The sequence below is a fragment of the Eschrichtius robustus genome, chromosome 3 (genome assembly GCF_028021215.1).
Source record: "Eschrichtius robustus isolate mEscRob2 chromosome 3, mEscRob2.pri, whole genome shotgun sequence".
Taxonomy (NCBI): Eukaryota; Metazoa; Chordata; class Mammalia; order Artiodactyla; family Eschrichtiidae; genus Eschrichtius; species Eschrichtius robustus.
The window spans coordinates 58421539-58435886 of record NC_090826.1 but is presented as its reverse complement, the minus strand read 5'-3'; the positions used below and the strand labels follow the sequence as shown (position 1 = coordinate 58435886).

General features: G+C 42.2%; 1 protein-coding gene across 3 annotated transcripts in view; it reads right to left on the bottom strand.

Moving 5' to 3' along the window:
• Positions 1-8731: 8731 nt before the first annotated feature.
• The window catches only part of IL12RB2 (interleukin 12 receptor subunit beta 2), a 67557-nt gene continuing 61940 nt past the window's right edge, over positions 8732-14348 (bottom strand). For 2 of the 3 annotated variants that reach the window (XM_068538007.1, XM_068538008.1), the window contains 2 exons: positions 13651-13750; positions 8732-9271 (listed from right to left, as the gene is read on the bottom strand). In XM_068538007.1, coding sequence (XP_068394108.1) covers positions 8732-9271; positions 13651-13750 — 640 coding nt within the window. The remainder of the gene's footprint in view (positions 9272-13650; positions 13751-14348) is intronic. The other variant, XM_068538009.1, reaches the window with a different exon arrangement.

Here is a 14348-nt window from a genome sequence, read left to right as displayed (position 1 = left end):
CTTTTGTGCCATTACTTCTGTCTTAAATAACTGGGAGTCAGTTGTTTGCTTCTGTCTTACAAAATAACTGGAAGTCAGTTCGCTTTGAAATGGAAGGAAAGAAAAGGTAAGAAACGGCCTATTCAAGTTAGAAAATAATTTACCAAATTATGTTTTTGTTGGAGATGTTAATTACATAGGTAGTGTTAAATCAGTAACATTTGTCCCTTTTGTTGCCCATTGGGGAGGGTATGACAGTTCTGGTGCACTTGAATGTGTATTCTAAGTCTTGTGCTTGGAAAACATAAAAGAGATACTTGCTGATAACTAATCTGACAATTCTGGTTCATTATGGATTTTTAAAAACTATTTACAGACAGTACCTAAAGTGATGAGAATTGCTCTGAACTGATCTTGCCGTGGCTTTATTCCTTAAATAGCTGCTTTAGTGTTACTGGTATGGAAATGTGAAAAGCAAAGGGCTAGTGAATATTTAGGATTTTGTTATTTGGAGAACTGAGAAGTTATTTGGGAAGTAGTTTGGACAGTATTGTTTACACTATATACAATATATAGTATAATATACACTGTATATAGTTTACACTCTCACCTTAATTGCAATTGTTGCTGATTTCTCTTACAGATTTTAGGACCTAAAAAGAGCTTCAATTTGAAGAAATGGCACAGGTTTTCATCTACCTAGAATGGAGATTTTGTGTAAAGTGATCCAGTTGAACTTGGTTCTTGACATTGCCCAGAATTTTGTCAGATTGGATCTCAAGTTTTTTATTAGCTGATGAGTAATGTCAGAAATTATGGGAACTTTTACATGTTGAATTCGTTGTTTCACATCTTGGGTGTAATAATCTATAGTGAAATGTTGCTTTGTTTGGCAGCCATACTGACAAAAGTTAGATGAGCACATGTTTAGACATTTTGTCAAAGTGCTCAGGCTGCCAGGGGTTGACTAAACACATCAACGAAGATGGTAGATTCCTCCCCACCCCCCCAACACTATTTCATAGCTGAAAATGTTTAGGCTTACATGACTGGCAAAATGAACTAAACACAGATAACCTTTCTGTTTAGAGATACAGTGGTTTGTCTTTTCTGTGGAAATTCTGAATTTCCAGTGAAGCTTCCACATTTTTTTTTCCCAGTAAAAGAGGAAGACCTTTTCCTAAAAACTACAGATAATTTGGTTTCAGCTTGATCTTGTGTACTTGTTTATCAAGGCTTCACTTAGGTGCTACAGTTGTAGTAGCTTCTTAAATATGCCATGGAAGACTGGATTGGATAAAACTACTTTTAATACAGGTGTTCATTGGTCACTAATTATACGAAGAGAATCAGCATACCCAGCCACGTATATTGTGTGTGCTTCAGACCACTGTGTTTTGTTCATAACAGTATCCCTTGAAGATTGAGTGGCACTTTGGCACTGTATCGACAAAATCCAGTAGATGAAAAGTGTTTAATGTTGAACAGTTGGATTGGCCCACCCCCACTCAGGCCCGCATTTTGAGTCAAATGGTAGAGCTGGAAGTCACGTTGACAGAAATAGAGAAGTGCTTTGGAGGCTGTATAATGCCAGGTGAAAATATTTACTTGAAGAACTTAAATAACCAGCACCTCAATTACAGCAAAGCATGGATGTCCCCCCCCACCTTTTTTTCAGGATATCAGTTTCTTGCTACTTAAGAGTTATTAAACTTCAAAAATAACTGCAGATTTTTAGAGGAAAAAGTTTGAGGAGTATCTGTAGCTGGAGAAATTACTGACTGAATTATCCTTTCTAGTTATTTTATCTATTTTAAGCACGTCGAAAGTGGTTTTTTTTTTTTTTCTTTTAAAAACCATCTATACAACTGCTCTGAAAGCTATCCTGCCATAGACCAGAGGGAGTCTAAAGGGAGTGTTCATAGGTATGCAAAGGAATCCAGTCATATGCAGTTGTTGGAGTGAAAAGAGAGAAAACTTAGAAAACTAGTATTTTCTACAGTATTGTGAAAAGGCAAATGGTCTTCAAACCCCCTTTGTGATGGGGGAGAGTAAGATTTCTGCTTCTAAATGAACTCTTGTGACATCCTATTTTCACCTTGAGAGATTTTTTTGGCTAGGGATGAGGGTCTCCAGGCTCTTTGCTTTGGATAGCACAGGAAAAACCCTCTAGTTAACACAGGCTACATTCTCAGCTAATGTGCAGGGAGATACATAGTTGACATTTTAGTAAGTGAATTAGATTTTGTTTCCTAAAGGAACAAGTGTGTTTTGTTACAATTTTTATCCAATTTCAGAAGAATGTTTTTGCAGTTTTCTGAACTAGTGAAAATGTTCGGCTTGTGGGTGTTCTACCTTTCTGGTGAAAATTCAGGGCCTTTGAAAACAATTTAGTCTCTGTGAGAATCTCATAACAGCTTTTATAGTATTTCATTGGGTCCAATTACCTATGGGTAGCAAAATATCTGAAATTGGAAAAGGGAAGGTATTATGGGCCTCACCTGACATTCTCTTGCCTAGGCAAGGCCCGGGTCTCTTGTGGAAGAATTCCTTACAGTTGCGGAAATTGAAAAGTGGCCAGAATTGATGTAAAGGAACCCCAAGGTAGCACATAATAGGTTTGTATGTTTCTTGGAGATACAATTGAAATCTCGGAGCCAAATTAAGAATGGTTTTGCCACTTGTAAATAAAAGAAAGGACCATTAACAAAATGTGGAGCTAATTACCATAGAATGAAGGAAAGGCATTTATGTTTCAGCAATTCATACAAGCAACACAATTGAGTCAAATGCAGCCCTACTTCCTTTTTACTTAAGAAATAGCCATGTTTGGAAAAAATCAGGTAAGTTGGATGGGGTTATAGTTATTTTAATTAAAAGAGAGAACACACTGCTCTGGTTACTTTTCTGTTTGAAAGGCATAATGTTTTGATTCATAGTTTTAAATACTTACCAATTTCCTTAAAATAATGGACTTTCTCTGGAGTGTTATTTCCCTTCTGTGGCCTACACAGTGTGCCTTGTATTGTAGGATTTGGATTAGTTGGGTAGATAAGTTAGCAAATTCAGGAGTGCCAGATTTGTCCTGGTGTCATATGCTTTTTGGGTAGATTTCTCAAGAACCAAGAAGGCTCTAGAACTTTAGAAGTACAGAGATGCCAGGTTTTGGTTACCTAGTAACAGCTTCAAAGATTTTTATGGAATCACAGTTACAGTCAACTACAGTCGGAACCCCAATCGATACAAATTTTTTGTGCAGTCACTTGCACAGAAAAGAAAGTAGTTGAAAATTATGCTCTAAAACCAGACTGGTATCAGGTACTAATTGTGTGACTTTGGTTAAGTTACTTGTATCACAGTTTCCTCATCTCTAAAGTGGAGATAACACCTACCTTAAACCAGTCATGGTGAGAACCGCCTTACACCCCTTAAAAACTGCATGTATTAAGTACTGTGTTAGAGGTCATTGATCATTATTAACAATTCCTGTTAGAATGGGAATAAGGCAAAATTTGGCTTTTTATATAAACTTTGTATTTCAAAGATCCCATGCTTCAGTTATTACTCTAACATCCCCACCCCCCCTCACCTAGTGTGGAAGCTACTTTGTCTTTTCTACCCTCTGACAGGAGTATTAAGGGTGGAAGTGCCAGACAGAGGAGGTGGAGGATGAAAGAGACGTGGGCCATAAAGAAAGTGGTTAGTGTCTGTCTTTAGGACCCACTGTCTCAGGTCTTTGGAAAGAAATTGGTAATATTTTATATTTCATTGACTCCCCACTTCTGAGAGTAATAAGCCTTTGTGATGAAAAGAATGCAAAAGTAATTTAAAAACCTGTGGCTGGATGTAGTCACTGTTAGCATTTTGGTGTATATTTAGATTTTTTTTGCATTGCTTTATAAAAGTGAGATGATTCTATTCAGCCATTTTAACCACTTCCATGTCAAACATTCTTATGGTTTTTAAAAGGCTGCATAGTATGCTTTGCATCAATTCTAAGATGCATCCCAATTTCAGGCATGTTAAAATGTGGAGGGGGCGGGGAAGTGTGCACCATAGCAATCAATGGCATATTACAGTTTAATTTGCATTTTTTCCCTATTCATAGCAAAGTAATGAGGTGTCCCCTAAAATTGGTGGCGTCTTAGACTCCATGAAATTCAGTGTTTCATTGTATGCGTGATTTAACCAGGTCCCTACTGAAGGGCATTTAGGTTCCTCTCCCCATTATAATCAATGCTGTGATAAATCTTTTATAGAGTTTATGATATTTGTACTGTTCTTTAGTCTACATTGCTAGTCAAATTTTATTGAATATTGCCCAGGTGCCTCCAGAAAAGAGCCAACTAACATTCCTGTAGCCAACCGCAGTTCTCTGATTAATAGTGGCTAATTTTTTCATTACTGTTGCTAATCTGGTAAGGGAAAAATGGTACTTAATTTTTATTTCTTTGATTACAGCTGGAGTTTTTTTCATGCTTATTGGACATTTATATGTATTTTATGAGTTGCTCACTCCATTTTTCTTTGAAGTGTTGGCTTTTTTCATATTGATCTGTAAGAGTGCCTTATTAAGTAAGTTATCTTGGCATATCTTGCAAATACTTTTATCTAACTTGGTGTGTGTGTTTTGCAAAGTTTTAATTGGAAATTTATTCCCGTGTAGGCTGTGATGTAAAAATATGACTTGTTTCTTTCCATCATCAGTTGGCCAATTGATTAAATTGCTTATCTTTTTTTTTTTTCTTTTAGGGTGAAGAAGAGGCCTTTCTGATCTCTTTTATTCCAGAGAGTGATTAATTTGAGGGTTCACCTATCAGCCTTTCATAAGGGTGGATAATGTGAATGTCTTTGTGTCCTGCAGGCTAGGAAGAGAAAAACAGGGCTCCTTTGGAGGGCCTGAGCAGTGATACTGGGACAGATGACAACTACGTCAGGTGAAAGAAAAAGAGCTTGATGGAGAAAAGCAAGAATCAAACACGGGGGGTTGACTAGAATAGAATGTGCCTAGTTTGGCATTTCTTTCACTGGCCTCTGGGAATTGGAGAGTTGCAGCTGTAGGCTATTAATGGAAGCTGAGAAATTGGGACAGGGTGGAGGGGAAAAGGCACTAAAGGGAAAGAACCAGATAACGCCAGTTTGGCTTTCCTATTGCCTATAAGGAAAACAGAGGCCCAGGAAATAGAATTTCTGGCTTCTGGAAAAGAGGGCCCTTTTAATTCAGGGTAATGATCTGTACACAGGAATTGGTAGAGATTCCCATGAATTCATTGAGAATGAACTTGGACTCTATTTGTAGTATTTAGGTCCCAGAGAATTAAGGAATTTGATGTGTTTCAATAGAGCAGAGATTTCTGGGTTGGGTTTTGGATACATATCAGGAGTGAGGATTTAAAGAGTTGCTAATTTTCCTGAGGAATGAAAGCCTGGCTATATGAATATTAGTGAGCTCTACCTAGTCCTGGTAAACTAGGCAATCTGATTTGGGAATTTGACTGTGTGTGGGCAGGAAGGGAGATTATAAAAACTATTTGGGGCAAGGGCAGAATGAGGTTACCCATCCTGTCATTCACGGAAAGAGGACATTTTATCTGGCAGAGTGAGCAGCCAAAGGCATGTTCAAATATGTTTTTAATATAAGAAACTGCTACATGTATTACAGTAGTGCTGTCAATAAACGGTAGGGTAGAATGGGGGTTGGGAATGAAGAGATTACAAGCAAATGCAATTGTCTCAATAAAGAGGAAGCAGGCACAGCTGGGCTGGCTTCTGGAATAGAAGGAACAAGGTGGAAGTGGTAGCAGAAGACATCTTTTACTTTTTATTGATAGCCTACTATGGACCAGGCATGATGCTGGAGATTGCCATGGTTCCTGCTTTCCAGCTATTTACAGTCCACTAGAGGAAGTAAGTGCATCATGCTAGGGGAGCACCGAGGAGGCCTCTGCATCCTTAGAAGGAGCCTTTAGGGGTCAAGGAACTCTCCCTTTAAAAAAAAATTTTTTTTCACCTTTTAGGAAAGCAAGTAAGGACTGCAGTACCACCTAGAGCTTTAAGGGAGGGGAAAAGGTGTAGGGGGTAAAAGGGAGACTGGGACCTGTGTGTTGAGGCCAAAGGGGTAGGTCAGCGGTCCCCAACCTTTTTGGCACCAGGCACTGGTTTCCTGGAAGACAGTTTTTCCATGGACGGGGGTAGGGTGCGGGGAGGGGGGATGGTTTCGGGATGATTCAAGTGCATTACATTTATTGTGTACTTTATTTCTATTATTATTACATTGTAATAAATAATGAAATAATTATACAGCTCACCATAATGCAGAATCAATGGGAGCCCAGAGCTTGTTTTCACTTGCCGCTCACTGATGGGGTTTTGATATGAGTCTGCAAGCAATTGGTTTATTATGGTCTCTGTGCAGTCAAACCTCTCTGCTAATGATAATCTGTATTTGCAGACGCTCCCCAGAGCTAGCATCACTGCCTCAGCTCCACCTCAGATCATCAGGCATTAGATTCTCATAAGGAGCATGCAACCTAGATCCCTCGCATGCGCAGTTCACAGTAGGGTTTGTGCTCCTATGAGAATCTAATGCTGCCACTGATCTGACAGGAGGCGGAGCTCAGGCGGTAATGCGAGTGATGGGGAGCGGCTGTAAATACAGATGAAGCTTTGCTTGCTTGCCCGCCTGCTCACCACCTGCTGTGCGACCCGGTTCCTAACAGGCCATGGGCCGCTACCGGCCCATGGCCTGGGGGTTGGGGACCCCTGGGGTAGGGGAAGAGTGACTAAGATGGCTATCAGGTAATCAAAAGGAAAGTAATAGGAAAAGCAGGTATTGCAAGAAAGAAAAGTTGGCTCTTATTGTCAAGAGGCGATAGGTTGGCCTGCTTCTAAGGTGGCAGCTTTGTCATGGCCCATTGCAAACAGTCAAGGGGCTCCACATCCTGGGTGCAGACAAGCCAGTACTGAAGCTGCTGAGGTGCAGGGCACCATGGTATGGGGGTGCTACACAGCAGCTAAATAGAGTAGAATGGAGATGTAAGGAAGAAGCTTAAGCTTTTCAAATAAAGCTTGGAAGAACTAAACGTGTTAGTCTGGAATAGCAGGAGGCATGGATGAAGTGTTAAACATGAACAAGCAGAGCAAATACTCATTTTAATTTCTAGAGCTCTGAGGGACATCTGGTAAACCAAACCCGCCTCAGCTCCAGTGTTTGGGTGGGATGGTGGTAGGGTGTAGGACCCAGGCTTGACAGGAAAATGGTTCCTGGACCTTTCATCCCATTCGTTTGCAAAGAGTACTATTAGCATTTAGACTAAGATTCTTCTCTGTCAGCTTAGCAGAAGTGCCTATAGTTAAGGGATAGAGGCAGTGATGGGTGAAGGGAGGATGATAAGCCAGAGGCCACATCTTTAAAGTTTTCCAAGTTCATGCTGGGGAAAAGAGAATTATCTTCCATGATCAACTTGAACTGAGGACCAGCTCAAGAGTTTTCCTGAGGAAGGAAAGCGGGATGCCTTCAGAAGGGATGACTTTATGAGTGCAATCTTGGCAGTTTGGTCTTAGACCCTGAGGTAGCCCTGGTCCTAAAGGCAGTATCAGCTGCAGCAGAAAGAAGAGGAAACACAAGGGGTCAGAGAAGCTTTGGCCCACTCTTTTACAAGACATTGTATTTCAGAGAGGGGAGGCTGCTTGCCCAGGGTCCTACAGTGGGTTTAGCAGTAGCTTTCCACCATCAAGCTGCTTTCACTGAAAAAGGGTGAAGGCAAAATAAAACAAACGAGCAAAACTAAGGAAAAGGTACATTCTTAGGCTTCTACAAATAAGGACAACCATGACCATCTTGGGAGCCCTTTTATATTGGCGTTCACCGGGGTCCTTTATGCCTGCATATGTAAAACTAGGTCTATCTGTTTTGAAGGTACCCAGTAATTGTCACTAATATGTCCATCATTTAGAGTTGTGCTCTCCAATACAGTGGCCAAGTGTCATATGTGACTATTTTAATTACAATAAAAAGTCAGTTCCTCAGTCATACTAGAGATACACCCCTAAGTGATCAATGGCCAATGTGGTTAGTATCTGTTGGATCAAACAGGGCAGCTATACATGGAACATTTCTATCTCAGGCCTGTTGGACGGTACTGATCTAGACATAAGACCTGGTTTGTAGTAGCTGCTTTATAAGTTGACCCTTAAACAATGTGGGGGTTGGGATGCCGACTCCCCTGTGCAGTTGAGAATCTGCATATAACTTCTAGTTGGCCTTCCTTATCTGTGGTTCTGCATCCATGGGTTCATCCAGCAATGGATCATGCAGTACTGTAGAATTTATTATTTAAAAAAATCTGCATATAGGTGGACCCATGCAGCTCAAACACATTATTATTCAGGGTCAACAGTAAATAGTTGTTGAATGAATGGTCCTCTGGACTATCTGCCATTGCTGGTAAGAGTTTTGGTTTCCACTCTTGCCTTTCTCCTTTCTGGCCAACATAGCCAAGAAAGTTGCAGGAACCCAGATTGGAGTCTCTAGGTCCACACAGCAGAGGATGTGATCTTAAGGCTCTGGAGAAGTCAAGATGAGGTATCTTGAGGTGAGATTCACCCTGAGTTGGCTTGCCTGCCCTCTAGCTGCAACCAGACCTGATGGTAGCACCCAGACGTAACGACCACTGGAGCAGGTGGCTGGGGAGATGGGGCACGCTGTGTCACTTGGAGGCACATCGACTTTCCAAACTTCAAGCTTTGCCACTCAGAGCATGAGGGAACCACACCCCATCTTTAACTGATCCAGAGTCAACTTCTCACCACAGGAGAAGGTGAGTGGGTGAAGGGAACTCGAGGGGAAAATGGAAAGAGAGATGTGCTGAGGCAGTTCTTCCCGAGGGTCAGTTATGGGAGCCTCATGTGAAGGGAGATAATCTATGTTGGAGGGTAAGTAGCCCTCATGGGCAGGAAGGTAGTCCACTGGGAGGACTGTCGAGGGGCTGGCTGGGTTTCCCGGTGTTGAGTCAGGGCCCTTGCTCCCCAGCACCTTGTACAGATCCACGCCTTGTCCCATCTCTGCTGTGAGAGCTCTCGGAGTTGGGGGGCTCGAGGCACTGTATCCTGTGTCTTCCTCAGAGGTATAGTGACCTTGGACTCCTTGTCCCTTTTCTGGCCAGTTGGGGTGATGGGGACGTCTGAAGGCTGGGTTCACTTGGTGAAGGACTTTGTTGATGACCAGGGGCTCAGGTTCCTCGGGAGTGGGCCAGTCTGTCAGGAGCCTATCCAAGGCCAGCTGCGTCTTCTCCTGAGAAAGGGGAGGAAAAAGCTCATGTGGCTATGTTGAGTAAGTAGCCTTGACGACTGACTTCTGCACGGTTCCAAAAGGCCTGGCAGGCTGCACTGCCTAGTCAGCTCGAGGCAGAACACTGTGGGCCTTCACTTTGTGAGGTAAGAGAAGCAGTTAACATTGTTGGGGAGGCAGACAGCCAGGAGCCGTGGACTCCTCTCAACCCCAGCCAGTGAGTGATTCGCTACCCTGCTCAGCCTTCAACTAGACTTGTTTCTGGTGAGTCAAACTGCCCTAGCTGCTTTTCCTCTAGCAGAGAGGGTATGGTGGGTGCAAAGGAAGGGCTGAGCTTGCATCTGTCTGGGGATGAGGCACGGAAGACTTTAAAAGGGTCACACTAGAGCTGAATCCTGAGAGATGTATAGTATTTTCCAGGTAAGGAGGTGGTGGGCAAGGAGAATTGGTCTATTCTGGAACCTGCTAGTTCTTTCTTAGGACAGGCACACTGAGGCTTCAGAAATAGAAGGAGGTTACATGATGAAGGGACTTTTATGGGATGCTAAAGAGTTTGGGCTTTGATACCACTACTGAAGGTTTTTTGGCAGGGTAATATCCTTGTCAGTTATGCTCTTAAGAAAGACCCCTCTGGAATAACTTTTTTGGAAGTGACGTTCATCCTGTCTTCCCTACAGCTAATTTCATCTGTTACTTTTCTTGCTTTGTCTTTCTCAACATCTAATTGGTTACTAGCTCTTCAGTGTCATATCTTTCCTTTCCAAACTTATTACTGATTCCTGAGTCAAGTTCAAGCACTTTATTAACATTTCTTTTTACAGGCTTTATTGGGCTCTCTTTACGTCCTTGAAACTATGTTTTATGCTGACTGCTTGATCTTTCTGAAGCAGATCTTTCTGAAGCCTGCTTTCATGAAGCCCCTAGTGACTGTTCCCTCCACTGGATTCCTACAACAGCAAAGAAGCCACCTGTTAGGTTCTTAGCACAAGAAGCTTTATACTGTCACTTTTTTTTTTTTTTTTTTAACATGTCTGTAAGCTATCTGCAAGTAGGGACCATGCCTTAAGGGAGGAGGAGGATAACAGAAAATAGCATTAGGACAGGGCAAACCCTGAGGACTCGTCCCAACTCTGAGACTCTACGGCTTGGGAAAACTCAATCTACCTCTCTGGCCTTTGGATCACTCATCTGTCAGATGCCAAGTTGTGCAAGAATGATTTGGTCTGGACTGGCCTCTGATGTCCCCACCCTTGCCTTGAGCATGGCAATTGTCCCCAAAGTGAATGACAATGCTGTCATAGGGTAGACTTCTGCAAAGGGCCCTGAGCAGCCAGAGGGTACGTGTGTACTTTTATTTCGGGAGCCTGCTCTTTTCCTATCGCTATGCAAACTGGCCCTGGCACATTGGTCTGGCTTGGAACATGACTGGCAGCTGCCAAAGTGCTGCGACCACTGCTATGGAAGAGATCTCACTGGATGAGGATCACCTTGTTTTCACAGGGCGAGGCTCTGCCTTCTTGAAAGCTTTGGCAGTATCAATAGAGGCTGCTCCTCAGAGCTTTACAAAGCAGCCCCCCTGGCTGACAAGTCCTGGGGCAAGGCGTCTTGGACCACTAATAACTCAGGTACATCATGGAAACTATTTTAAGCTTTTACAAGCTCAAAATGGATAACATCCCAGTGATCCCCTTTATGATTGCGCCTTCTCCTCTAGAGCTTTAAGACCCATGGCTTTTTAGCCACATTTTAAGAAATGGTAGGGGGATGTAAAGTCTGAGAACTTAAAGCACATTTTGTTGGAGGTGAAAGACTATTGTGTTTCTGATGTCTGCCCCAGCCTGTCACCAGGAGAGCAGTTTGGGTCTTTAAAAACAGTCTACCCCTTCAAGGGTCAAGTGACATGGGGTTCTGAGGCTGCCACAAGGCCATCATAGATGGCATGTTTAATTTTTTTTTTAAATTTTCTAATTTACTGGTTATTTTTGCAAAAGAAATATATGCACATAGTTTTGTAAAAAAATTTTTTTTAAGTTCAAAGGGAATTTGTAATAAAAATTAAGTGGGCTTCATGCCTACAGCTGCCTCCCCAAAGGCAACCACCATTATCAGTTTCATATTTAGGCTTCCAGAAATATCCTGTGCACATGTTGGAGACTGTGTGTGTGTGTATAAAATCATCTTTTTATACAAATGAGAACCCACTTTAGACAATTACTACAAACTTTGCTTTTTTTCACTTTTAAATATATTAGAGATGTTAGACACATATAGATCTCATTTTTTTTTTAGTAGTTGCATGACATCCTGTTGTACAGATATACCCAAATGTTTAACCTGGCCCCCTGGTGGCAGGTTACGTTATGGCTTCTATTTATAATGCTGCAATAAACACACTCATACTGTACAACTTTGGGCACGTGTATGGCAATTTCTGTTATTTTTTCCATGTGTTACTTTCTCTAACTCTTTGTCTTTCTCAGCATCTCTTCTAGGCTTTTATGGGCTCTTCAGTGGCTCTGCATGCCTCTGTATCCCCTCATGCCCAGGCAGTGGCAAATAGAGACCATGATGCCACAGCTACCAGCTTGGGAGCCAGGTGTCCGCGACTGACCCAGAGCTGCTTCTCACTGTGCTATTTCAGGCTTTTAGGACATGGGACTGTGGAATCTCAGCATTGGAAGAGAGAGATCTTAGAGCTCAGTTGATTCAATTCCTGGTACCTGAATCCCCTCTAATACTAGCAGTGGCATCCTTATTGAGTGCCTTCCCATAGGTCTTCACAATATTGCCACCAAGTGAGGGCCCAGTGTGTGAACACCTGTTGAGTTAGTCTGTTCAGCTCAGAGGTGTTGACTGCTGGAAACACCCCTCTCACCCTGTGCTTAAGATCTTTTAGAACGTATAGTATAATGGAGGACAGCACATCCTGCTTGTATGTGAACCCAGGGTCCACCTACTAGCTGACTAACATTGGGCAAGTTACTGACTCCTCTGTCCCTCACTTTCCTCATCTGAAAAATGGGGATAATAATATTACAATCTCATAAAGCTGTTGTACAGATTAGGTGTTAATGCATGAAAAATTTTTTTAAAGTGCCTGGCATATAGAAAGTAATGTATGTTATGTGTATATATAAACATAAATATATTATTATGTAATACTGTTGTATATCATATATAATTATACGTCATGTATAATCAAATATATATCAAACATCTATCATATATATGACATACACACGTGTATACATATTTATTATTATACTGTTCTTGCTACTGCAACTTAACAGCAACAAAACTCCTCAATAGAGAGAGGAGACTTCAAGTATAAATCTTCCTGGGAAGAAAATGAATGATCTTTGCCTTGTATGACTTTGTATGTGCTTTACATGGCATCTTACTTAGTCTTCACAACAATATATATGAGAGATATTGTCAATTCCTATTTTACGGAGGATGAAACTAAGGCTCATGTCATCGGGCAAGCGCTCAAGGGTCATTGACATAGTAAGTGGCAGAGGTGGCCTTATTTCAAAGGCATTAAACTGCGGTGACTTAACGTCCTACGGAGGCAGACATGGCTGGGACCAGCTCTTTCTCTGAGAGGCGGCTGGTACCACTGGCTTCTGGATGAGGCATGGGTGACTGAAGAGGAGAATCTTGGAGGAGGAGGGCTATACGATGTGAGAGTGCGGGGCTGCCGAGGCGCCGGGTGATGGGAAGAAGGTGGGCACCCCTCTCCTCCCCTTTGCTCCCCTTCAGTGCACAGTCTTGCTCCACGTTCAGATGCCTTCAACTTCAAGACCCTCCGTCAGAGACAGACCCTCCTGCCCGCTGTGAGCTGCTCCTCCCTCCTAGGACTGTGTGGCAGCAGCTCCCTGCGTGTCCTTTACTCCCAGCACTCTCATCTGCCGGCTGAGCAACCTCTCCTGCCTTCAAACCTTTTCCTTGCACAATGGAATGACTTACTGGCTTCCTGCCAAGACCAAAATAGTCTGGGCTCTATTTATCTGTTCTGTGCTCACACAGGACGGGTAACATCACAGTAAAGCTTCAGTGCTCTTCCATTTGGGTGAGCCAATGCTCAGACTAGTGCTTGGCAAATATATTTGCTTTTTAAATTTCTTTTGAAGTGAGCTGAGGTGAGGAGAGGAACAGAAGGCATAGGAGGAATGAAAAGTTACGGGTCTTTTAGTCTTGGTCATAAGCTTCAGAAAATTCCTGTGCATGGGAGTGATGACTCAGATGGTAACCTAGCACTCGTGATAAGCAGCTTATCCATAGGATCTAAACACTGAGGTTTCCCTGTAACTACAACGAAAGACTTAGATGTACCGATCACCAGAACCCCATCGACTGACCACTAAGGCTTTATACCTTACCTCCACAATGGGATATTTCTTGGCCCAAGTGCTATTCGCTGGGTCTGGAATTTCTTTGCTACACCACTGAGGTCTGAGGGCCAAAAGGAGAACAAACACCCTGCAGGTAAAGAAAACAGTGGCATTGGTTAAGTGTGCACACGGTGGCAAGGAAGCACAGGTTCTTAGCGCAGTGACTTCAGTGTAAGGGTATGCAAATGAGTAAAACGTAAACACTGCAGGAGAAAGATGGTGCATCATCCAAGTCTGGCCTAGTTTTCTATGAAGTTTGGATAGATGATAAAGACTCGTGGTGCAACCACTTAGGGTTTGCTAAATAAACTATGGAACTTTTGCTCGATGTAATGTTTAGCTATCACTAAGCAGCCAAGTACTAACTCAACAAACGTTGATTGAATCCTTAATGTATGACCAGCACAGTGCCACATGCTGGGGATAAAACAGCAAACAAGAGGATATGGTCAATACCCTTGGGGAGATTACTACTTATATTTAGTAAATTAGAATGTTTATAAAGAGCTTGTAATGAAAACAGAGTAAAACGGGATACAGGTGGTTATAAACAGCTTGGACATAACCAAGTAAAAAAAAAAAATGCCAAGAAAAAAATACCAATATGGAAATATCCAAACTATAAAAGTAGTTGTATTTGGTGATCGGAGGGTCTTTTTATTTCTTCTTTCCACATTTCTGGGTTT